Source organism: Dendropsophus ebraccatus, chromosome 1 (genome assembly GCF_027789765.1).
Source record: "Dendropsophus ebraccatus isolate aDenEbr1 chromosome 1, aDenEbr1.pat, whole genome shotgun sequence".
Classification (NCBI taxonomy): domain Eukaryota; kingdom Metazoa; phylum Chordata; class Amphibia; order Anura; family Hylidae; genus Dendropsophus; species Dendropsophus ebraccatus.
The window spans coordinates 98,496,381-98,523,818 of NC_091454.1; the positions used below are offsets into that span (position 1 = coordinate 98,496,381).

At 40.8% G+C, this 27,438-nt stretch overlaps 1 protein-coding gene across 1 annotated transcript in view; it reads left to right on the forward strand.

The window, feature by feature from the left end:
• Positions 1 to 19,334, forward strand: part of NELL2 (neural EGFL like 2) — a 178,952-nt gene extending 159,618 nt beyond the window's left edge. The window contains exons 17-20 of the mRNA XM_069955993.1: positions 9,181 to 9,374; positions 11,239 to 11,415; positions 13,296 to 13,520; positions 18,533 to 19,334. Of these exons, the coding sequence (XP_069812094.1) occupies positions 9,181 to 9,374; positions 11,239 to 11,415; positions 13,296 to 13,520; positions 18,533 to 18,583 (647 nt within the window). The 3' untranslated portion in view covers positions 18,584 to 19,334. The remainder of the gene's footprint in view (positions 1 to 9,180; positions 9,375 to 11,238; positions 11,416 to 13,295; positions 13,521 to 18,532) is intronic.
• The last annotated feature ends 8,104 nt before the right edge of the window (positions 19,335 to 27,438 follow it).

A 27,438-nucleotide genomic window follows, 5' to 3' on the forward strand; every position in this document is an offset into this window, starting at 1 on the left:
GATGATCCGGGACTGGCAAGGGCAATAGTAGGCCGGCAGGTCTTAGACGGGGAGATTTATTCCTGGCACAGACTGCACAGGAAGCCACAAAATCCTTGACATCCTGGAGGAGATTGGGCCACCAGTAGTGACGGGAGATCAATTGCCCGGTCTTTTGGGCTCCTGGATGCCCGGCCAGCAAAGAGGAATGCCCCCACTTCAAGATGCGTTTACGGAGTGCGGGGCGCACATAAGTCTTCCCGGGAGGCAGTCTCTGCAGAGCAGAAGTGGCAACTGGCACTAGGCGGTCGGGAGGTATTATGTGACGAGGTGATTCCTCTTGCCCTATGACATCGGATGCTCGGGATAATGCATCGGCCTTCAGATTCTTCTCGGCTGGACGGAAGTGGATGGTATAGTTGAACCGAGAGAAGAAGAGGGACCACCGAGCCTGCCTGGGATTGAGGCGTTGAGCCGATTGGAGGTAGAGGAGGTTCTTGTGGTCCGTGTAGATGTTAACAGGGTGTTTAGCCCCCTCTAATAGATGACGCCACTCCTCCAGTGCCAACTTAATGGCCAGGAGTTCACGGTCCCCAATGGTATAGTTCCTCTCGGCAGGGGAGAAAGTCTTAGAGAAGAACCCGCAGGTTCTGGTCTTGCCTGATGTGTCCCTTTGCGAGAGAACGGCTCCTGCGCCCACAGAAGAAGCGTCGACCTCGAGAGAAAACGGCCTGGAGACATCCGGGCGGACCAGAGCAGGAGCAGAGGCAAAGGCAGACTTGAGGCTATTGAAGGCTTGTTCGGCCTCTGGAGGCCAACTTCTGGGGTCCGCCTTCTTTTTAGTGAGAGCCACTATGGGTGCGACCAGGGTAGAGAAGTGAGGGATGAATTGCCGATAATAGTTGGCGAAGCCAAGGAAACGTTGGATGGCTCTAAGTCCCACAGGGCGTGGCCATTGAAGGACAGCTGCGAGCTTGGCTGGATCCATTTGTAGACCCTGGTCGGAAATGATATAGCCAAGAAATGGAAGACTGCGCTGATGAAAAACACACTTCTCTAGCTTGGCGTATAGATGGTTGGCCCGTAGTCTTCGTAGGACCTGACGCACTTGTGCCACATGAGTCTGCTGGTCCGGGGAGAAGACCAAAATGTCGTCCAAATAGACAATGACGCAGACATAGAGGAGGTCTTGGAAGATGTCGTTCACGAATTCCTGGAAGACCGCTGGGGCATTGCATAGGCCGAATGGCATGACCAGATATTCGTAGTGCCCATCTCTGGTGTTGAAAGCGGTCTTCCATTCGTCTCCTTTACGAATACGGACCAAGTTATACGCTCCCCTGAGATCCAGCTTGGAGAAGATCTTAGCTCCACGAAGACAGTCGAATAGTTCAGGAATAAGCGGAAGAGGATAGCGGTTCTTAACAGTCACCTTATTCAAGCCCCGATAGTCTATGCATGGGCGGAGGGAACCGTCCTTCTTCTGGACAAAGAAAAATCCAGCGCCAGCTGGGGACGTGGATTTACGGATGAAGCCCTTTTGTAAGTTCTCCTGGATGTAGGAGGACATGGCTTCAGTCTCGGGCACAGAGAGAGGGTATACTCGACCACGTGGAGGAGAAGCCCCTGGAAGAAGGTCTATAGGGCAATCATAAGCTCGATGAGGTGGTAGTGAGTCCGCCTCTTTGGCCGAGAAAACATCAACAAAGTCTTGGTAGTCCTCTGGTAGCCCGGATAGAGGCTTGACATTAGCAGGTGACCTTGTCGAGCACTTGGATTGAGGAGATCTCAGACACCGGTTATGACAGTCCTGGCCCCAGCTGAGAACCTCCCCAGTTCTCCAGTCCAGCCTAGGGGTATGGAGTTGCAGCCAAGGAAGGCCCAGCAGGAGGTTGGAAGAGGAATGGCGCAAGACATAGAAGGAGATCCTCTCCCGATGTAAGGCTCCCACCTGGAGGACTAAGGGTGCCGTCTGGCTGTACACTGCTTCGGTAAGAACCTCCCCCGTAACCGAAGAGATAGACCGGGGTTGGGCTAGCTGGGTCACGGGTAGCCGCCATCTTTGGACCAACGAATCAGAGATGAAACTGCCAGCAGAGCCAGAGTCGATGAGGGCAGTAGTCTGGAAAACTTGCCCAGAGGGTGTCTGGATGGAGACGGGCATAGTCAACCTTGGAGAGGTGGCATTCACACCTAGGGAGGCCTCTCCCACCGGACCTAGGTGCGAGCGTTTCCCGGACGCTGAGGGCGTTGGGGACATCTCTGCCGATAGTGATCCGCGCCACCGCAATAGAGGCAGAGATTCTGGTCCAGACGACGGTTCCTCTCATCAGTCGTCAGGCGAACACGTTCCACCTGCATAGGAACTTCTGGAAGCGGCTGGGACATAGGAGCAACGGGATTCTGGAACACCGGTGCCAGCCGAGGATGGCGACGGGGCAGACTCAGACGCCGTCCTTGCCGGACCTCCTCCTCTCTCTCGGAAAACCTGGTGTAGACTCTGGTAGCCAGTAAGATAAGTTCGTTCAAGGAGGTAGGCAGGTCCCGCAGCGAGCACATCCTTCACTTGGCTGGACAGGCCCTTTTAAAAGGTGGCAATCAGAGCGGCCTCATTCCAGTCTAGTTCCGCAGCCAGGGTGCGGAACTGGATGGCGTAATCACCAACGGAGGAAGTACCTTGGGATAGATTGAGAATAGCAGTCTCAGCCGAAGACGCACGGGCAGGTTCCTCAAAGACAGAGCGGAACTCGTCCAGGAAGATTCGAAAATTGGCAGCAACCGGATCATTACGGTCCCATAGTGGCGTGGCCCAGGCCAGAGCTCTTTCCTCCAATAGGCTGATAATGAAAGCCACTTTAGAGCGCTCGGTGGCAAACTGACTGCTTAAAAGTTCGATATACATAGTGCATTGGGTCAGGAATCCTCTGCACAACTTGGGGTCACCTCCATATTTACTTGGGAGAGCCAGTCGTAGTTTTGAAGAGGCTGCCGGAGGTGATGACTGCTGAGCTGTGGTATGCTGCTGAACGGCTGCAGTCAGTTGTTGAATCAGCTGTGACTGTTGCTGAATCTGTTGAGCCTGTAGGGCGACCACTCGGGCTACCTCGCGGATATCAGGCACCTCGCCGGGATCCATGGTTGGAGCCTACTGTAACGCCTGGACTAGTGGATCCACTGGACCGTCACCAGCGATGGCACTAACCTCCCCAGGGAGCGGAGTCTAAGGGGCTGCTGGTTTTCACCAGAGCCCGCCGCAAGGCGGGATGGACTTGCTGCGGCAGGCGACCCCCAGGTCGCTACCCCTGGCTTGGTTGCTGGTGACGGCAGGCGAGGCGTGGCAGGAGCAGTAGGCAGGAGATGGTGCTGCAGAGGTCAGTGGACGTAACCGCAGGTGACAGGCAATACACAGGAGCAATGGTGATGCAGGGGAACAGGAACCAGGAACAAGGACTAGGGACAAGGTGGCGGATAGGAATCAGGAACAGGGACTAGGAACCAGGTAACGGACGGGAATCAGGAACAACAGGGAGCTGGGCCAAACGCTATGGGAAGCATGTAGAGGCTCCAACACCAGGGACAGGGCATGCTGGGATTTATAGGGGAGTGATTGGGTGCAACTACCAATTAGGTGCGGACTGGCCCTTTAAATCTGAGACAGCCGGCGCGCGCGCGCCCTAGGAGGCGGAGACGCGCGCGCCAGCCGGCACAGACGGAGGCAGGAGCGGGACCAGGTAAGGCGCCCCCCGGGGCCGAACATGTAGCAGCGCCGGGTCCCTGCACCGGGACCCCGGCAGCTGCATGGGATGGAGGGAGGTCGCGGCGGCGGCCCGGAGCACGGGACGCCGCCGCGGCCGTGACAATGTCTCACAACAGCTTATAAATATATGTTTTTTATACTTTTAGCCCAAACAAGGGCTTTCAGGGATCCCTTCCTACCAAACTTAACATAAAAACTTTCTCTCCCTGGTTTACATTCTGTACCTCTTTAGCTCCAACCAGGAAGTGACACAAATCTAAATCCACAATTCTTATATTCAGGAGGTGACATAGTTTAGCCATGCAATCACAGTTAGGGTATAAACCCACACACCGTATACGCAGCGTATTTACTGCTGCGATACGCAGCAAATACGCAACAAATACGCAGCAGATTAGATCTAAATAACTGAACACAGCATCAAATCTGCACCACCAAATCTGCTGCGTATTTGTTGCGTATCTGCTGCATATACGGTGTGTGGGTTTGTAGCCTTAGAGTTTTTTTTAATGTCCTGCGTATTCCTAGTGCCTGTCCCTCCCCCCTGCATGTTTATTGGCTGGAAAAAAGGGTCCGGGGTGGGAGGGCAAATCAATTTTTTTTTCTGCATTATCGTTCGAATATTCGAATGCAATCGAATAGCGTACTATTTGATCAAATAGCAATTTGATCGAATACTATTTGCTCATCACTACCATTTATCTGTTTAGAAAAAAAAGTCACCCATTGACAGTGCTTTGTTGGTTGGGCAGTAACTATAGATCATTAAAGCTTCTGCCGTGCCTGTCTATAAACCATGGTACAGAAGTGGATAAAACATCACTGTGTAAAATATACTGTACAATTCCTAAAAAGCTATATTACCTTATCCTGACAATACACCTGACAATTTAACCCTTCAATGACACTGCCTATTTTAACTTTGTACACGCAGTCAATTTATTTATTTTTTTTGTTTTCCCTACTTGCCTTCAAAGAGCCATAACTAGAGATGAGCGAACTTTTTTCAAAAGTTTGGTTTGGCAGTTTCGCCAAATTTTGTCCTAAAATTTGTCTAAACCAAACCTTAAACAAACCTCAATAAAATAGCTAAACTATGGCATCTACACTAGTGGGAATATAGAAGCTCTTTTGCAGGGAAAAAAATGTACAAAACGCACATGGAAAAATAGTGTTGTTTTTTTTTTTTAATGTAACATTGCTTTCTATGGGTGAAGCAGCTGTTTCTGCATACATTTTTGTGACATAGCCCCCCCCCAAACACACACAAAAAATAATTAAAACCAGCTCCAGACAAGCCTACCTGCTAGACACCATTAGAACGCTACATCTTTTCTGCCCCTGGGTTTCCAACCCTGCATAAAAGTGAAACCACAGTAGTATGACAGCAGAGGTTCACCTTATAGCAATTTCAGATTCTGCCACAAAACATGTTGTTTACTAGAAGACATACGTCGCACACCATTAGTTTTTGCTTCAATACCTAAAGTTTGAACTATAAATCTGCTTGAACCCCTAGACGACCCTGGACGTAGGGTTACGTCATGGAAGTCTGTCCCCAGACGACCCATGACGTAACCTTACGTCCTGGGTGTTTTTCCCGCTATGAAGCTCGCTCCGGAGCGGAGCGCGCTTCATAGCAGGTGGGGGCCGCCTGCAGTGAGCAGCCGGGACCTCACCGGTAATGACACGCTGCAGCGATCGCGCTGCCGCGTGTCATTAACCCCTTAAACGCCGCGACCGCGGCGTTTAAGTGTAAGTGACAGGGGGAGTCCCCTGTCACTTACCGATCGGGACCCCCGCAGTGTGACTGCGGGGGTCCCGATCGTTGAAACGGACTGCCGGGGGTCTCTTACCTGCCTCCGTGCGGTCCGATCGGCGATCTGCTACACTGAGCCTGCAAAGGCAGGCTCAATGAGCAGATCGCCGATAACACTGATCAATGCTATGCCTATGGCATAGCATTCATCAGTGTAGAAATCAAAGTAATGTATGTAGAAGTACCCCAAAGGGACTTCAAAAGTGTAAAAAAAAAAAAGTTCAAAACACTATTACACTACCCCAAAACCCCTCCCCCAATAAAAGTCTAAATCACCCCCCTTTCCCATTATATAAATAAAACATATAAAAATGAATAAATAGATAAACATATAATATACCGTAGCGTGCGTAATTGTCCGATCTATTAAAATATAACAAGCGTCATTGCGACCGGTAAACGGCGTACACGAAAAGAGGGGAAAAAATGCGCAGATTACCGATTTTATGTTACATTATATATTAAAAAAAAATCAATAAAAAGTGATCAAAACGTCCGATCTTCACAAATATGGTATTAATAAAAACTAGAGATCATGGCGGAAAAAATGACACCCCATACAGCCCATTATATTAATATAATATAGGCCCATTTTATTAATATTTAATTGCCAAAAAAAAGGATTTCATAAAAAAAATACATATACAACATTAGAGAATCTGTGTAACCTGCATATGGTTGTGTTCGGACTGACCTATAGAATAATAGTGTCATGTCGCTGTTACCATATAATGCATTACGTAGACACAGGAACCCCCCAAACGTTACCATATTGCATTCTTTCTTACGATTTCACCTATTTATATCTTCATAAATAATATATTTGGAATTCCATCATACATGTTATGGTAAAATGAATGACGCCATTACACAATACAACTATTCCTGTAAAAAAGAAGCACTTACATGGCTTGTAGATAGAAAACTGAGAGTGCTAGAGCTCTTAGAAGGGGAGGAGGGAAAAACGAAAGCACTAAGATCAAAATTTGCGCGGTCCACTGGGTCATTTTGGGCCTGGTCCTCAAAGGGTTAAAGTGTCACTGTCGTGAAATATTTTTTTTTGCAGAAATCAATTGTCCAGGCGATTTTAAGAAACTTTGTAATTGGGTTTATTAGCCAAAAAATGCATTTTTATCATGAAAAAGCAGTTTGAAGCTCTCCCCCCTGTCTTCATTGTTCTCCTATGGAGAGAGCTAAATAAAAGACAAAAACAGGACAACAAATAGTTAATCTACAAATACCTCACCCTTTATCTCCTCTGACAGTCACCACTGACCTCTCTGAGCTCTGATTACAGTGTTCAACCAGCTCAGTGCCTGTAATCCTCTGTTATCTGCTGTCAGCTAACTCCCTCCTTCCTCCTCCCCCCTCCCCTCACCCTAGAACAGACTGGGTACGTCTGATGCAACAAGTCACAATTTCCTGATTTTTTTGCAGTGGATGGAAAAGAGGAGGGGGGGGGGACCTGGAAAAAGGCTTTTTAAATGCAGATAATGGCATATTTGGCTAACAAACCCAAATACAAAGTTTCTTAAATCGCCTGGACTATTGATTTCTGCAAAAAAATAAAAATAAATACGACAGTGACTTTTTAAACACACACACCTTATGCAAGTCATTACCATAGTAGACAACTGCACTGTTTAAAATATATGATAAGCCAGGTATTAGAAATTGCATACATTAAAGTACTGCATTAATCTTCTGATCTAATAGCTGGGCCTGGACTAGAAATTAAATTTCCTCTGATATTTTTTTTTTGTCCATCTCAGGTAATCCATAGGAACTCTAATTCTAAAATGTAAATAAAAACTACCTGCATTTGATATATGTATGCTTCAGTCATTCCTAATGGAGGTTTAAGGCTCTACATTATAGCTGTCATGTGACCTCTCCATTTGCTGACATTATATATCTTGAATATTTTGACTTCTCTAATCAGTTGATGCATTTTACGGGCCTTGCAGCTTCTTTATTTACTGCACTATAAAACCTTCAATGAAATAAATGTACTGGTATGTAAATGTTGCTGCAATCATGTATTGATCGAGCCCTCACTTTATAGTTCTTTTTTATATCAGCTTGACTTGTCTATGTACAGTTTGTGTTTAAGTATAGTACATTCTGTATGTGTAGCACACTGTGTACATATTTGCCATAGTGATTATTTGTTTAAAAAATATTTAAAGGGAATGTGTTATCAGAAAATGTTTTATGTTAAACATTCTTTTTAAGAATGGTGTTGTTTTTCTTATTCTCCATTTTACTCGCTATATTATAAAATAATTCTGAAATTTAAATTTTTTCAAAGTGAAATCTACAGCATTACAGCGACATGTGACACCAGCAGATAGCATTAGTATAAGACAATAGCAGCTCCCTGTGGAACGTTTTACATTTATCTTAAGGGGACAGGTCCTGTCCATTGTTATGTATGTCCATGAAGCTTACCATAAATCATGTTACAAATAGTTGTGATAAAGCTATAACAAACAGGTTAGGCAAGATGGCAGCCACTATAACAAAGTATTACAAAATAAAAAAATAAAAAAATTACAATGCAAAAATAGAAACAGATTAAGAAAACATGGCAATAATCAATAAGGAAATTTCTGAGAGCTTTTTATGGTTGTTTATGCAAATTAGACCTTTGCTTGCGACTTTTAAATATTTGGAAGAGTTTACGGCAAAACATGTAAAAAGATCAATGAATATGTAAAATAATATTTTCAGCCACAAAAAATAAATACATGTGAACTAACAAGCATTTTTTCCATGTAATTAAATAAAGGGAACCCTGAGGGAGTGTGACTGTGTACCTTGCTGCAGGGGCACTACTGGTCCGTCTCCAGTGAAACACGCTGCCTCCACCCTCTTTTCAGTCAGTCAGGCTTGATTGGCAGTCTGAGAGCTGGAAACTTAATGCAAAGCCTATCACTCAGGCTGTCAATCAAGCATGAGCTGAAAAGAAGGCGAAGGAAGCATACCCACTTGAGACTGCCAGGTAAAACTCTCTGACACTCCCAGCTATAAGGTACTGGGACCAGGTCACACTCCCTCAGTGAGGGTATCTGCTCCTGTTAAATGTATATCAATAAAAAAATTATATAAAAATTGATGTATTTTGAGGCTTAAAACGCCCTTTTTTACTTCAAAATACTTTCCAAAAAAAAGTTTCATGTCTCCAAATACATTTTATAAAAGTGTGTGTGAGCACAGCTTTATAGTGCTAGCCACATTGGTCTAATGACTACCAGTCACATTGCCAATAGAAATCATAGTCTGTGTTTTTCAGCAAATAATAATGGCCTATTGAATTGCCTAGAATTAAAAATGCTATATCTTATATTTATATTTTATATGTCAAGTGTTTTTCCAGGTTAAACATTTATAACATTAAATGATTTGTAGGAAGTTGCACCTTAAATTGTTAATCGATTAAGGCAGAATTTTTAATTATATAATTCATTTTTTTTTTTATGTCCAGTTGTAACTATAATGTGTGACCAACTTCATTTCTAAAAATGCCCCAGTGAAAATATTCTTGATTAAGTAAAATTTTATTGTGCAGCTAACAATAGTGAATTCCAGGGTAATGGAAGTGACTGTGTTGTTTTTTCTATAGACATTGATGAATGTGCCACAGGAAGACATAGCTGCAGTAATGATACCGTTTGCTTCAATTTGGATGGTGGATATGATTGCCGTTGTCCACATGGTAAAAACTGTTCTGGTGATTGTATACATGAGGAAAAAATCAAGCATAATGGGCAGATTTGGGTGCTGGAAAATGATCGATGCTCAGTATGTTCATGCCAGGTTAGTTGACATTATCTCTCTAACATTTAAAGGTGTTCTTTTCCAGACATTCTACTACTACTGGTATAATAAAATGTAATATTAGTCTAAACTCTCCTTTATGATTTAATGGGCAGAGAAACATAACGTTCAATCAGAAGGAGTACATAGATTACACTATTGGAATCGCCCATTCTGCGTCAGTAAACACGAATATACAGTTGACCATTTATAAATTGCTAACTAGATGATATAAAATTCCAGCTCTTCTTCACAAGTTAAACTGATTAAAATTAGTGTTCAAAATGTTGGTCATACAAAAAAGTTAGTATTTTTAACTCATATTTGGTTTTATTGCTCAAAAATTAAACCCCTTTGGGAAAAGTTTGAGAAAACCTTGTTGTCTTCTAATATAAACTTGACACCCAGGGCCGTCTCTGTCCTGAGGCCAAATGAGTGAATTGCTCAGGCGGCAGATTTGTAAAGGCGGCATGTTTTGTAGAGTGGCCATAAATCATAGTGTCTGCTATACACCACTGACATCATTGACCCCATCACTGGATTGTGTATGCACTTATTATAGACTGCATGTTTTCTGCACACACCTTACTTATTTAGGATTTCCAATAGGCTTGTGTGTGTGGGGGGGAGGCAATGGGTCAGTGTGGGCAATGGGGGAGAGGGGCACCATTTCAGGTTTCACCTTAGGCAGAAGAAAGCCTAGAATCGGCCCTGTTGACACCCAAGTTTATTTTCTTCTATCTTCATAATATCAATCAATCTGCCATTAAATATCCTGGGTTGTCCATAATAAACTGCACTGCATAATAAACTGCACTCACCTCCCTGACTCCCACACCGCTGCTGGTATCTTACTGCTCCGTCCCGGATGTTGTGTGGCCTCTTCCAGGTTTAAATGCCGCTAAATCAATATCTCGAAAACATTGGAAAGAAACAGAGTCCATCGTTCAATGACTGGCTTTTGGAACAAAAAAATTGCATGTTTAGAAAAAAAAAAACACCAAACATGAGATTCAAACACCCACCAAACAAGAGGGATTATAGCAAATGCCTCTTGGAATGTTCCATCTGGATCCAATATTTAAAAAATAAAAAAAAATCTAACCATGTAAAATGATCGTAATACACAGTATGGTGATGTTTTATATCATGTATGTAATATACATGAAGATTTCTTATAAAAATATGTTTTGACGTTTAAAACCTAATTTTTTAATCTTATCTGTACACAAATGTATACTTTAATAATTACGTCTTTCCATGTCTTACCATAATGTCTATAAGCACCACCACTACCTTCCCCCACTCCTTTTTGAACAGACAGAATAGTTTAAGGGGTTCTCCAGCAAATCTTTTTTTTAATCAATTGGTTTCAGAAATTTCAGATTTGTAATTTACTTCTATTTAAAAATCTTGTCTTCACATACTTAACAGCTGCTGTATGTCCTGCAAGAAGTGGTGTTCTCTTTTTAGTCTGCTCTCTGTGACACCTCTGTCCGAGACAGGAACTCTCCAGAGCAGTAGAAAATTCCCATAGAAAACCTCTACTTCCCTGGAAAGTTCCTGTCTCAGACAGGGGTGGCAGCAGTGATCAATGTGTCAGACTGGAAATAAAACACCACTTCCTACAGGGCATACAGCAGCTGATAAATACTGGAAGATTTGAGGTTTTTTAAACAGAAGTAAAATACAAATCTGTATAACTTTCTGAAACCAGTTGATTTGAAAGAAAAATATTTTCACTTAATAACCCCTTTAACATGCTTTTATATGTCTGTATAGCTGTTATTTAATTGAATTTTAAATAAATAATTAACAAAACTAAATACATTAAAATGCAGTATTTTGTTATGTATTACCACAGGTGGGGTTGGTAATGTGTCGTCGTATGGTATGTGACTGTGAAAATCCAACGGTTGACTTGTTTTGCTGTCCTGAATGTGACCCAAGGCTCAGCAGTCAGTGTCTGCATCAAAGTGGAGACATTACATATAAAAGTGGAGACACTTGGGTACAGAACTGTCAGCAGTGCAGATGCTTGGTAAGTGCAGAAAACCTAAATGAAAATTCAATGCTATTTCGGCTTTCAATGCTTTCAATCTTATTCATTTACATACAGAAATATTAACTACAGATATATGGGCTATACACAGGTCCTTGAACACATGAGGGGAGATTTATTAAACATGGGGGGGATTTATTAAACATGGTGTAAACCAGTGCTTCTCAATTCCAGTCCTCAGGCCTCACCAACAGGTCATGTTTTGAGGATTTCCTTAGTATTTCACAGGTGATATAATTGTACTCAGTGCATCAGATATTATCACAGGTGTCCTTTGTATGTGATAGCCTCAAAACATGACCTGTTGGTGGGGCCTGAGGACTGGAATTGAGAAGCACTGGTGTAAAGGGAAACTGGCTCAGTTGCCCATAACAACCAATCAGATTCCACCTTTCATTTTTCAAAGAGTCTGTGAGAAATGAAAGGTGGAATCTAATTGGTTGCTAGGGGCAACTGAGCCAGTTTCCCTTTACACCATGTTTGATAAATCTCCCCCTTGGTGTAAAGTGAAACTGGCTCAGTTGCCCCTAGCAACCAATCAGATTCCACCTTTCATTTTCCAAAGAGTTTGTGAGGAAGGAAAAGTGAAATCTGATTGGTTGCTAGGGGCGACTGAGACAGATTCACTTTACACCATGTTTGATAAATCCCCCGCATGGTCTTCATTCTGGTGTTAAAATTTACACACAGAAGAAACCTGGAAACTAGAAATATTGGACTTTTTCTTCTTTAGAAATACTGTCCCTGTTCTCTGTCATGTATGCCTGATATTATTTTCCAGCCCTAATAACAGGATAATTCTTCTTCATATGCATGCAGAATTTCTGTCATTTCTGTAATATACCATAATAAACTTTTCTGCCTTGTTTATTCAAAGGACTGTTTTATTGCCTTGAAACAGTGACATAGTTGGAGTCTTCCTTTTCAAATGTTATGGCATTTTTAGTAGGCCTACATAAGAAATTGTAGCCTGAGCTAAGTTGCTGAACTCTGCTCATATAAGATTGCCCATTTTAGGTTGTGCTCATTCTATTTAACTTAAAATTCTATATATACACCGTTTCCTATTTAACATATTGTTTACTGTACACTACTGTATCTTGTTCTAAAATAAATTTGTAGACACATTCTTAAAGAGGTACTCAGGAGTAGGCTTGATCAAACAGCGGAAAAAGCTAGGTTCGATTGAACTTGAACCTTCCGCATTTGATTCCCAATGCCTTCCCGTTTCGTGGAGAAGGAGGAGACAGCCTGGAGACCGCCTGGAATTCCGAGATACAGCCTACTACCTAGGCTGAATCCCGGAATTCCAGCCGGTCCCCAGTATGTTCATCCTTCTGCACGGACCGGGAAGGCATCAGGAATCAAATGCGGAAGGTCCGGCTAGGTTTAAGTTTGATCAAACCTAGCTTTTTCCGCTGTTGGATCAAGCCTACTCAGGAGAATGTTGTTTCTAAATTAACCGGTGTCAGATATACACATTAGTTTATTAATTTTATTTTAAAAGCCCAATTCTTCCAGTACTTATCAGCTGCTATATGTCCTGTAGGAAGTAGTGTATTCTTTCCAGTCTGAGGCAGTGCTCTCTGCTGCCATCTCTGTCTGAGTTAGGAACTGTCCAGAGTAGTGGCAAATAAACATAGAAAACCTATCTTGTTCTAGACAATTCTTACACGGACAGAGGTGGCACTTCCTGCAGGACATACAGCAGCTGATAAGTACCGGAGTTTTAATAAAAAGTTATACAGATTTGTAAATTATGTCTGGCACCTGTTGATTTTTTTTAAAAAAATCTTCTCTGAGCACCCATTAATTCTTTCTAAAAACCTAATTGTATTTTGTTTTTTCTTTTGTTGTAGCAAGGAGAGGTAGATTGCTGGCCATTGCCTTGCCCAGAAGTTGACTGTGAATTTAGTGTGGTTCCAGAGAGTGAGTGCTGTCCACGTTGCATCAGTGACCCCTGTCAAGCTGACATAATCCGCAATGACATCACAAAGACATGTGTTGATGAAACAAATGTAGTTCGTTTTACAGGCTCTTCCTGGATTAAGCACGGCACAGAGTGCACTCTATGTCAATGCAAGGTAACATTATATATTTTATATGTATTTACAAATATGCTGTAAGCTATGTTCCAACTACGTACAGATGAGCGCAAACAACGGACCTTGTTGTAAAACCACAGCTGGAATTCATGTATGATCATTAATTCCAACCCTGGTTTTACAACAACGGCCTTTCACTAAAGTGTCCAGTGAGTGATCCTATCGTTGAGAATAAGCAGGGATTTCAAGCAACAAGTTACAAGTTATACTAAATCTTTTCCCACAAAGATATTTATCAATCTACTCAGCGCTTTCTGCTCTACAACACAATGTCTATAGATAAGATAGCATTGTCTTGGTGACAGGTTCCCTTTAAGGCTCAAGGCCCATTTTTCATAATAGAAAAAACATCCCCAACACCTCCAAACAGGTATAACCGGGTGCAGGTCCAAGGAAGGGAATAGATGATGAGATAAGAATGTGTTTATTGTGACCCAACGCGATTCCAAACCGTACTGGTTTCTTTTTCGAGAGTCATATCATTTGATATGGAGGTGTTTGGAGTGTTTTTCTATTGTTTCTATCCCCTTTGGATATCGGTAGTGGCTGCGGTCTGTTACTGCCTACCATATTTTCCGGGGTATAAGGCGACTAGGCGTGTAAGCAGACCGCTGACTTTTAAAGAGATTGTCAAGGGTTCGGAAAATGTTAACGCCTGCCTTACCGCAGCCCTGCTGCGGTCAGGCAGGGGTTAACTGCAGCTAAATTAATAAAACAACAAACAGTTAACTCACCTAGGCCCGTTCCCGGCCTCCGCCATCATCTTCTCCGCTCCCGTTCCCGGTGCAGCCAGTATGACGTACACTGACTGCGCCGGGGATGCCCAAAGCTCTCCCAAGCAGCCAAACGTCTAATTGGAGATGCACGGGTGCTTGGGAGAACTTCGAAAGAATGGCAGCGGCTTCAGGAGGCTCCGGAAGTACCCAAAGCCTCTGTCATTCTTCCGAAAGCTCTCTGATTAGACGCTCGGCTGCTCGGGAGGGGTTCGGGCATCCCCGGCGCAATCAGTGTACGTTACACTGGCTGCGCCAGGAACGGGAGTGGAGCAAAAGACACACGGAGGTCGGGAACGGGCCCAGGTGAGTTAACTGTTTGTTTTTTTTAAATGTTCACCCCATATGGTGGGGATGCGGGCCATTTTTGAGCCCCCCCCACCGTATGGGGCGACCATACCCGACGTATAAGACAACCCCCGACTTCTGACAAGATTTTTCAGGGTTAAAAAGTCATCTTATACGCCGTAAAATACGGTACACGAGAGTTGTGCCTCTGTTGTATGCACAACTCAAACCGGTGAGAGTTATCAGCCCTTGTTTTTTTTTCTCTCACCCAGTACACACTGATCCTCGCCATGGTGCGCTGTCCTTTTGTTTCTGTCTCCATATTTGATAATGACCAGTTTTACTTTACACCAGTTTGATAAATCTCCCCCTTTGTGCTTTATGCTAGTGATAAATATTGGTCAATACCTTTACTGATCATTTGTGAAAAACTCCAAAGTTTCCCAAAAATTGTAAAATTGTCAAAGTTTGACATTCTCTGTGTAACATAGTCATTCCACATGAATGAGCTAATAATTTACACTTACACACACACACACACTTTTGCTAAGGCGACCCCTTTTGTTGGATGCAGGGAAAAGTATTTAGAAAGCATCTACAACTCACAATATATGTGACATAAGACAATTTTTTGTTGCCACAAATTATGTCAGAATTCTGGGGCATTTTTAATAGTAAGGGCCCTATTACACGGAATGATAATCGTCCGTTTCGATCGTATCCGTCCGATTATCGCTCCGTGAAATAGATACAACGATCAGCCGATGACAACATTCGTTGGCTGATCATTGATTTAGGTTTGGACCCATCACCTTCAGTCTTTCGGATGTAACAAGTGCTGTTCCTTCTTCTAAGCCAAGAATCATAGACTGACTGGAAGAACAAAAACCATAAATATAAGTTAGGCCACACACTACATACATTGACTAAACTTTACTTAACACTAAAAGCTTTTGGATCTCAGAAACCAGTCCAATCATTTGCTCCTGGGGGTCCACTATGTTTACAATAGACATCTAAAAATTAGTTTGTATTCAATCTCAGATGTGTATGGCCATTCTGTAAGAGGTATATACAGTACATAAATATTTATAATACAATGTTGGAAGGAATAAAAATAAGATAAATTCTGCCATATTGTCCAGTGTATGATATGTTTTTTCCTTAAATAGCTCTCACATGTAACTCTGCAGGAGGAGATCAATTTAATCTTTCAATTTTACTAATATCATATGAATGCAGTAGCAGCAAAATATATAGTGTGACATCAAATTGTGAGAAATGGGAAAAATCACTCTACAAGCAGTATATATTATTATTTGCTGACACCTGACAACTTAATAACACCAGTATTGCAAAATCATTTATTCCCCGCCTGCTGGTACCACTCCTGACTGATACTGCATGACAGGCTACTTGAGTCATCTTCTGCTATATGTAGCAATACACATGAAATCCTGCCACTAGTACTCAACACACACCTAACTATGGTGAAAAGGTGTTTGGAGAATTTAAAATAATGTAGAAATACTGGGGCAATCTGCTATCTGCACATACTGTAAGTTACTGCTATCTTCAGAGTAGGATGATTAACCCATCACTAATTGTTGTTTATAGTGTGTGTGTGTGTGTGTGTGTGTGTGTGTGTGTGTGTGTGTGCGTGTGCGCACGCACGCATGTGTCTAACACAAGAGAAAGTGCTTGTTTCTTCAGGCCAGGACTGTAAAATTGTCAATTTAAATACATCTTCTATGTGATATGACTGGTAGAATTTAGAGATGTCAGCAAGTTATGCCGCACCATAGCTTTAGGAAATCTCAATGCACAGGTCTGAGTGAACATTGTGGAATTTTATATTTAGACCTGAATGTTTACAAACATAAGTACTATAAAGAGGAGCAAAGTCTTGGAGCAACAATTATTATCTCTGGAACATGTTTACTGGGCATTCATCTTCCCTGCGTGCATGAAATTCACCAAAATAGCCTTGTCAATAACTGAACCATACTGCCGGCCTATAATAATGGATTGCTTTGTGTCCCTATATCCAGGTGAAATAGCTTAAAGGGGTTGGCCCAAGTTATCAAAGTACCCTCATTGCCTCCTTTTATATAAAAAGTAAATTAATTAATTAATTAATGTCTGGTTAATAAATCTCTAAAGGGCCTATCCCACTTTTCCTTTTCAAATCTGCCAATTTCCAGCCTTTTAAGCAAATCCTGCAGATCTCTTATCCTGTCCTTATATCTTGGTTCTCTTTCCCTAGAAACATTTAGTGGTTTAATGTTAGAATAATACATGAACATTACACATGTGGTGAATTGCAGTGTAGTACAAAGCAGAGCATCTCCTATGTGTTCCTTTTAATATGCAACAAATAATTCATTCATATGAACAATGCGAAAGAGAAATTGATTCACATGAAGGTATCAGCAGAGATGACATTTTATTCCTTCATGTTTTATGCATTTCCTGTGATAGCACTTTAATGAATACACCATGCTGGATATTAAAACATCACTATCATCTAATAAATGACTTGCTTTCATCTATATTATTTTTCATATGTGCATGCTAAGCATTCTGAGAAGATTTTTTATGGTAATTGCACATTTCATTGTATTTTTTTCTGCACTATATTCTTATGGGGAATGGTGCGTTTTTATGAAGTGGTCTGTGTTCATGTAATCCAGTCCTTTACATATAACACTATGACATAAAGGTATTAATGACACTTAGTTTTAACTCATTAAAAGCATGGCTTACTTTAGTTTGGTACTTAGCTTTTTTTAATCTCTGCATTTTAAAAGCTGTATTTTTTCCATTCTCATAGTACATGTTCTTGTAGTTTGCTGGGTATTTTCCGGTAAGATCATTTTGTAATATGTAATGTATTAAGTAAACTGGGTGATTGCTGCTTCCTGGATTATATCTCAGTATTCAAAGACCAACAAAACATCTGTAGGCAGAAGTAGCTGTGGTTCAAAGTCAACGCTTGAGGTAAGGGGCAGAAAAGCGCTTAGCTAAATTATTAACAAAAGAAAAAACACAAAACTAGGGCACCTGAAATTTCTGTAAAGTTAAAAGCAAGATTATTCAGTGTTTAAAAAGTTTTTATATTTTGCTGCACTTTTTCTAAACATAATAAACATGTTATGCTTACAGTACCTCTCCGCACTCCCCTGGTGCGGCCTCTCCAATGTCCCTGGCTAACTGCAGCTCTACTACTTCGGAGACAAACCGATCTCAGGAGTGACAGTCCCCTCAGCTAATTACTGCCTACGGCGCTGTCCCGTCTCAGTTAAGCAACAAATTTTTGGGTGCTTATTCCTTTATCTAAAAATGAAAAATAATTTTAATTAATTTTACTGAAATTTTGTTTTGTTTTCAATGAATATGCTTAAAACATTCCTAAATCATTTGTGGGTCCATATACTCACAAAATCCCTAGATGAATTCTTTGAGACATGATTGGCTGAATGGGGTATCACCCCTGAGCCAAGTTTGTCTCAGAAGAAGCGGAGCTTCAGTCAGCCAGGGACATCAGAGAGGCCGCACTGGGGGAGTGTGGTGAGGTAAGCATAACATGTTTATTATGTTTACCAAGAGTGCAGCACTATATATAAACCATTTTATGAACAAACATTTTAAAACAAATGCTTGATAACCCCTTTACATGCACCAGTATCACTGCACTGCAGAAAGATGTGTTTTCTGTCTATAAATGCTTTTTTGTCTCTTACTTTGACTTCACAGCTACTTCTATCTGCAAATGTTTTACTGGTCTTTGAGTTGTGATCCAGAAAACAGTGGACCTTAACACACCCATCAGCAAGTGATGTCACAGATATCCCTACCAAGTCATTCCCCTTTGCACTTCAGTGTTAATATGTGACACGTTTTATCATTTGTTTCTCTTTCCCTTCACAGAATGGCCATATGTGTTGCTCTGTAGATCCACAGTGCCTTCAGGAGCTGTGATGATAACCAACGACTCCTACAGAAGGTTCACGGATTAAGAATGTTTTCTCATAAAAGACCTTACACCAAAAAAATTACATAATTGGAACTGATGTATTATAGTGTGCAGACAAATCTCATCGTTCAAGAAGAATAACTGTTAATAACTAGTTTACAGGAGATGTTACCTTTGATTTTGTTAACTTGAGGCCAAAAATAAACCAGTTGCCACTGACCTTTTGTGCAGGATGCCTTTTTGGCAGTTCACAACCATATTTTTTAAATGAGAGGATCAACCAAACATTAAATGTAATAAACTAATGCAACTGTTCATGTATAAAGATGAATCTAAGCACCTTTTCGTAAGATTTTATGCCAGCTATAGCTTGAAAACTATGGATTACCTGGAAAATAATATTGCACACCAATTCTCATGTTTCTAGAAATAAAAACTAGAATGTGCCACCACTCTGTGCACTCTGAGTCCTCGAACATGAACTTTAAGTGATCTGTGAAAATTACATCACTCCATCAACAGCACCTCATTTTCTCACTGAAATATTTTATTACATATTGTAGAAAGTGTTTTTGCAAATGATAAAAAGATTTAAGATATATTGTGTTATGGGCACCTCATACTCCTTGGTAAACAGATATTTATGTACTGGCATGGTAAACAAATGTGTTTTGAAGGGAAACTTACCATCCATTTTTTTTTCTTTTTTTCTGCACTTCTTATTTCTTGATTGAATTGGTTTAGTATAATCGTGTTCTTGTGAAGATTTAAATAAATGTTTCTCTTAATACGATTTTAGACTTTTTATTGTGTCACAAGATTTGATAGTTTTGTGTGTTGTTTTTTTTAATTAACTAAACCGCAATCGTACAGGAGCGAAAAACAACGCAACAGGTGTACACATAGAATTATGGCTGGTTACGTATAGTAGTTCTCTATGATGAAAAAAGACAAACATCTATCAAGCTCAACCTTACTTAGACATAGCAGCTGTTTGACCCAGAGGAAGAAAAAAAAAAAAAAACAACAAGCCAGATGTTGTCAACTCAGACTAATTCCCTCGACCAATTTTGCACCATTTATTGTAAAATCAATTGTAACCTTTAATTCCATTTGGATCAGCATCTGGTCTGTTTTGAATATTGCAAATGTATCTTCCATTATGACCTTTTGAGGAGGGACATTCCATTCTGTGGATACTATAACTGTAAAGAATCCTTTCCTATAGTAATATTTATATTGCCTTTACTCTACATTTAACGAATGTAAATAAATATTATTGTCTACAATTGTATAGATCAGAATGGTTTTGCTATTACAATTTATCCTCATTGAAGTAAATGGGCCTGAGATATAATGCTATACACAGCTCACACATTATGGTGTATTTTTCTGTAAATAAAGTAGTCTGTTTCTAACTCTGGACAGCTCTTTTGGGATAGATAGAGAAATAAAAGTGGGAAAGGGGACACGGGTATTAAATAGTCATATGAATGCTATTTCTTTCTGCATAATATTTAACTTACCTACTAGGGCCTAAATGATGGCAAAGCCAGAGGCCATTTTTAGACCCAGCAACCGCCTTAGGAAAACAGCAATGGGGGGAGGGGGGTTTGGCAGTAGGGTGATTGTGTGTACTTCACTTTAAATGTGGTGAAAATGTACAGTGGTTTGTGGGATGGACGGAATTGCCTCTTTATTAGAGACACCAGGTCTTTCACAGTTGGAGGTTCTCAGAATGAATATTAGACCTGTGACCCCAAAGTGCACTATACAATTAAATGGAAAAGTATTCTGTGGATCATTTTTAGCATGCATCCACATTAGAATAGTAAAATAGATAGGAGTAATGTGAGTGACTACAAAAAAGACAATGTTATTGGTACTAGGCTAGCCAGAGCCAGTATTTAAAAAATTGGCAACAACCTTTTTTTTTTTTCTAGCTGTTCCCTCTGTGATAAGAATATGCAAAAAAAAGTGAGATTGAGAAAAAGGGGGTGCACAGTCAAGCCAACTGCAGTCAAACAGAACACTGGTGTTTCAACTAATGTATTAGAGTGCACAGTTTGTCATTATTTAGCGAAGATGTTATAAGAGTGGACAACTGACTTGAGTGTCATTGCTGTCTATAGGAAACAGAATTTGGATCAGAATATGGAGCAAACACCATACACTCATGAACCCTTCTGGTCAGGTGTAAACAGTTCAGTGAAGTCATATATTTTTTTTTTCTAGAAACATGACAGTGACTGTTCCTTGCTTACTTGGCCTTTACTGTCCCAAAATCTTTCCCTATCGATCATCCTTGAGACAAGTATATCAAGCAGTTTGGAGCATGTTGGTACCTTCACCTAAGAAGAAGCAACTGGAAAAAGCTACCCTGTGTTGATATTCCTGCAGAATACCTTCAATACTTACTGGAGTCTATGTCATGGTGAATTGCTGCAATTCTAAAGACCAAAGGATATCCAATAGACCACTAGGTAGAAGTCCCTATTACACTGACTATTTAGTACATGAATGATGAATTCAGGAAAGAGGTTAAGTGAATCAATATTACCCTAGCAGTGATCAACTATCCTTAAGATATCCCTAATAGAGGAGTTCCCAACATTCAATAGACAATTACACACCATATAATGATAGGCCATCATTTCCCTGTTGTGCAAATATAGCCTTAATGTTAAACACAACCAGAATCACATCGTATTGCAAAATGAGTGCAGTAAAACAAAATTAATTCTCAATATTTGCCCAAAACTAATACCTGTTATTCAAAAACAGATTCAAAACAGGCAGCATAAAACCAGCACGTTCTAATGCATGTCCCAAGAGATGTAGCCATACACATCACCCAAACAACGAAAGGTTTGGCGTGCTGGTAAGTTGTGGCATATGGGAGCTCATATAAACTCACAGCTAGCCCTGCATAAAACAGACTTTCTATTACCCTGCTGTCTACTAGATATACATTATATCATGGCTCATTTGCTTCTCTATTGCCTTTATTCTACTGTGATGACATGATATTATGTTCTATAATAAATACACACCTTCAAAGACTGTTTCCTCAGCTTTATGATAATCTTTGTATAACATTACAGCTTTTTTCTGAGTGCCAAAAACTATATTAACAATACAGTATTGGAAAAATGTAGCTTTCTATTTTAAAAAATGACAATTATCGCAGACCTATGATGGTAGTTTTGAACCATACCTAAATATTGTAACTGATGAGCTTTGATGCTAAAATAACTTATCTTACACGTGTAACCTATGTTGTAATAAAGCCATAGCAATGTGATGTGTCTTTTTAGTCTGGTTATCCATAACGTATGAAATTTATATAAAAGATGTATTAACACATGCTGGGCCATTTGTAATCTTAATCTTTAAACTCAACCCCAGAGAATAAAAGATTTATAGGCAGGGGAATGAAATAGTGAAATGACAGCTATTCCCTCCATCCAGCCCTCCAGCAAGGGCCTTGTAATCCTGTGTGATCTAATTATTGCAATTATATTTCATACGGTGCTACAGATATATCATAATAGGATTTTGCAGATGTGGCTTGTATAATAGATGCTTATGCATGAAGCATGCTTTTATTGAAAAATTCATTGACTGCAGCTGGTTTGGCAATTTTAGAGCTATAACAAAGTCTTCTCAAATATCATGCACTAACAGTACTACAGATCAATAGTGTGCACAGATGGAGTCATACTGACTTTATTGTTGGAAAACATTTACCAAGCTATACATAAAAGTCTGAAGACATGCCAGAAAAGAATAATCAGGAATCAGTAAACTCTATCATACATGAAAACCCACATAAAAAAACAGGCCACCAAGTCCACAAGAACCTCTAGAATACAGCAAGACATGGGGCCCCATTGCAAATTTTGAATGTGGGCTGACTCCAAGACTATGTTGATCAGGCAGTGCGTTCAGAGCATGAAAAGCTTACAATTATTTCCTTCTCCCGTCTGTGGCATGTATGTTTTCTTAATAAGCAAGCAATGTGTATAGCAATGTCATCATACATGCATAATGCACACAGTGATGTCTTCATACATGTTTAATGCACACAGTAATGCCACAATATAGGGATATTACACACAGCGATTTCACAGTGCAGGCATAATCCACACAGTAGGACCACAGCTAATGAATTATGACACAATGCATATAATAATCACAGTACAGGCATACAGTATTGTACCCAGTGTCCTCCCAAGAACAATGCACACTGTGATATCATATTTTAGGAATAACACACTTTGTGACATCACAGTTCATAGGTGTGCATCTTGACATCACAGCATAAAAATAAAGCAAAATTTGTTATAGATCGCTTAATGAAATAACAGTACATTAATACTGCTCTTTAGGTTCTCACTGGTTTGCGGATTTTGCATGCTCCCCTTCTATCAGCCATAGTTCCTCTTAATATCGCCATAGCAGCTGCTTCTTTGCCTAATATCCTTTAAGTTAATGCTTTTTGTATAATTTGTTAAGTGCCCACTGATTCCTTTAGGGCTCACAATTTAAATTGGCCTAGCTGTATGTTTTTGGATGTGGGAGGAAACCCCTGTAAAGACAGAGAGAACATACAAACTCTTTGCAGATGTTGCCCTTGGTGGGATTTCAACCCAGGATCCCAAAGGTATTAAAAAATAAATTAAGTAGTGTATTCATGTTGACTTTAGCTGTTATTATTAGTTGGCAATGTAAATACTAGGCCTTAGCAAATTACTGTTCGAATTTTGCCCTCAACAGGAGAATTGCAGACTGAAGTAATGCATCTAATGGTGTTTTACCGATGATTATTATTATTTATTTTTAAGAAGCCATGATTCTGGAGCACTGTACATTCTAATGTGTTTTCCTATGTACTATGTAATGTGTTTTCCTCTGTTTCTTTAGCATTGGGCATTCTGTTTGCAGGTCCTAGTCATGTTAATTGAAAACAATAGGAACCCGGATCACTGTATATGTAGGCACTAACTAGTAGGTTGCAGTGGTCATGCTAATTTGCGTCTATTGAAGTCCCAATAACCATAAATGCACCCAGCTCAGATTATATTAAGAAACATTTCAGATACATTAAAGCATTACAGTTTTATTTTGAGTTCAGTTGATCTTTTTCATGTTTACCATTTGATCTTGTGAAGAAAAAGGATGAAACAGGGAATGTCAATGTGCAGGGGAGAATATATTGGTATTTCTAACTAAATGCAGAAAGAAAATGAGCAGCTTAATGAAAACAAGCACGAATAGTAAAGAGCGAGGGTACAGCTGACAAAAAATCTATCGCTGGCTCTATTGGCAATTGGCTTACTTTCAAAAGTTAATTATCCATAGCTTTATTGGCAATTGGCTTACTTACTGTATTCTGAGCCTTATTGGCAATTGGATTTCAGTCATTTGCAATATGATGGTATAAGAGGGCAAAGTAAACTCATGAAATAAAAAATAGACATCTTTGGAAAGGGAGTTAGAAATTACATTTTAGAATCCATGAAAGCAGATAAGCAATTGGACTCCAGCTTCATTAGACTTTAATAGGATTGTGAAACCTAAAACATCTTCCATACTATTTTATTAAAGCGCCCATCTGATATTTCATTTGTAAAATCAATATATAAAGTACAAACGTATGCAAAGATTGGCTGGTGAATCTTTAATCGAAACAGCTGCTGATGACATTTCAACTGGTCAAACAGCTGGAGAGCATGAGATTATTTTTGATAAATTCTTTAAACAACATTTTCAGCAGTGAGAACCTGAGATCACATTGAATGTCATATTCCAGGACAAGGCACTTTGTGTATAAGCATGCTAATAGGCTGTAGGTGAAAGCTTATAGAAGCCCAAGCCATGTTGCACTTCAAAGACTTTGAGTACCACAATGTACCACAATCTCAGCCCCTGTTCTACCATGGTTTCCGAAAGATGTAGTGAACTGCAATATTTGTGTCATAATAAACACCATTGCACAACTGTTAGGTTGCTTTCAAACACATTAAAATACACTGTTGGAATAAATAAAACTGATGAAACCCTTACCAGATCACTGTCAGCTTCATTATTTAGAATACAAATTAAAAAAAATGTCACCAGTAAAAAAAATAATTTCCCCCACAAAGTGTGGCTGTGTGCACATAAACTTTATCCAGGACATAAGCAAGCAGAGTTCACAATTTTTTTGGTGCATATAGCATCTAAGATGAAATGGTAACATTAAGTGGCATTACCACTTACATGACATGTCAGGCCCTATTCACACATCCTGTTCCTGTCCGCAATTGCGGATCCGTAGAAAAATAGGACCTATGTATTTCAATGGACCCATACACACATCCGTGTTGTGTACTGGGCTGCAATCCATTCCGCAAAAAAAAAAGGACAGGCCCTAGTACAGACAGTAACTGACACACCCAATACAACTCTATAGGGTCCGTATTTACGGATGCAATACGGATGAAAATTTGCGGATTGCTTACGGATTCAAAATTGCGGATTGGAAAATATACTGACGTGTGAATAGACCCTTACTAGTGGAGAGGCGCGCAAGCCCTCCCATAGACTGCCTGTATGACACAGCACCTCATTCACACTTGTGTTGCTTGGTGACCGCTTTCTCCGCCGCCGACGCCTGCAGGGTTTGGGGGGGGCCCTTGGGGTTTGGTCCTGTGACAGTGGGGTTGCAGAGCCATTCTATGACCTCCCTTCCCTGCTTGTGCTCGTTTTGCGGGGTTGGTGGTTGCTGACTGACACAGTGTGTAGTTAGTGTAGGGACTCATGTGGCCCAGGGGACCTGCACGTGGTACATGAGGCAATATGGTTTGATCGAATTATATATCAACATCCTGGCCTTGATTTTTAAATGTAGCTGAGAGGCATTAGTGTCAGCCATTGGTGTAAGGTGCAGCAGCTCCTTTCTCTCCATGTCCTGTATGAAACAGAGTCTGGCGGGATTCCGTGGCAGACAGTTTCGTTGCGGAGTTCCACCTGTTTTACTCTGTGTAAACTGGCCCTTACCCAGAACTGACATTTCACCCTTTCCCTTCCCCATTTTATCCCTAGGCGAATAGGCAGGACTGACAAAACACCTAACAATTGGTTGTCTTTGCAAACCTAACTAACAGGGTGCTCACTGGGAGATATTCTCGAAGAGGCAGCTACACTTCTGTTCATTAAGCAAGGGCAAATCAATTAAACTTCTGCATTACCTCCATCTACCACACAAGGTTAAAGCTTTTCCAAATAAAGAAGGTCTATTTCATCCATTGTTCTGCCTTAAAACCCTATTGTTACAAGCAACCCCCACCCTCCCAAGCTGGGATCTAAATTATACAAAAAAATTATGGAAAAAATAGCTTAAAAGGGAACTTTAGCAAGTTCTTTCAAATAAACTGGTGTCAGGAAGTGCCAGAGATCAAGTATTCCAGTACTTTTCAGCTGCTGTATGCCTTATATATCTATGTCTATGACATACAGCAGCTGATAAGTACTGGAAGACTTGAGATTTTTTTATTACATGTAAATTCAAATCCCTGGCACTTTCTGACTCCAGTTGATATGAAAGATTTGTTTTTCTGCTGGAGTTGCCCTTTAACACATCTTACTCAGACCGAAATCCCTTCTCTATATAAATCCTGCTGTAAACCTCCCCTTTGCATTGCATTACAAGAGGTAACCTACAAATTGGTTAGCCATTGGTACACGACACCTTGGGTACTAGATAAAACGAATGCTTTACTTTCCCCAACTTGCTAGAGATGCAATGAAGAGCAAGGCACTTCTCTTCATATATGGTGATAATTCAAGCCCACCCGTTCTGGTGTAAAATAGCAGTGATGCAACTATATCTGAATGTTTCTTTCAGACATAAACTGCCTACAGAGGACTGATCTGCAATCAGAGACACTGGCTGCCAGCTTAGCGAGCAGGAGACTGGGCAGCATTGATTATTCATGAAGAAGAGGGAGGAGGAATGAGTGGTGAGGTGGCCAGAGTGTGGCACAAATAACTCCTCCTTGACACATCATTAGTGTAGGACATAGGTCTCCAAACTGCGGCCCTCCAGCTGTTGCAAAACTACATTTCCCATCATGCCTGGACAGCCAAATCCAAAGCTTTAGCTGTCCAGGCATGATGGGAGCTGGAGGGCCGCAGTTTAGAGACCCATGGTGTAGGAGGCCTGAGATTGTGCATAATCCACTGCACAGAAAATTACCAAACGGCACCATGCTCACTAGGGGTCTGCCAGCTACAGCCCACTGTCAGCACCTTAGGTAGGGCCCAGGAGCTAACAGATTCCCTGTAAAGGAGTTATCCATGATTAGGTAAAGCACAAATACTTTCTTGCAAAAACCACACAACACTTGTCCCAGGGATGTGTGGTATTACAATTCAGCCCCATTCACTTCAATGAAACTGAGCTGCACAATCAACCCAAACTGAGGACAGGAAAGGTGCTGTCTTTGGAAAAAAAAACAACAACCATGTTTTTCTAAGCCTGAACAGCCCCTTTAAAATGTCAACCTTACAAAATGGGATGAGAATGTATATTAGCATGGACAGGCAAGGGCCCCAAAGTCAACTATTGTCTACATTTAGTAATTTTCCAAGCATATATGTTTTTTTTATTCCCAGATTCAAAAGCATGGATTGCTGCTTTTTTGAGTCTGTGTGTCCTTTTCTACAACTACATTGCACAGAATTAGGCTGGGTGCACACTTTGTTGTGGCTGCTCTTGCCTTATATGTATAGGGAAACTAGAAAAAAAAGTTTGCCAACCTACACCATCAGGTATCTGCCGCAAACTAATTTACCTTAAAGGGGAAATAGACTT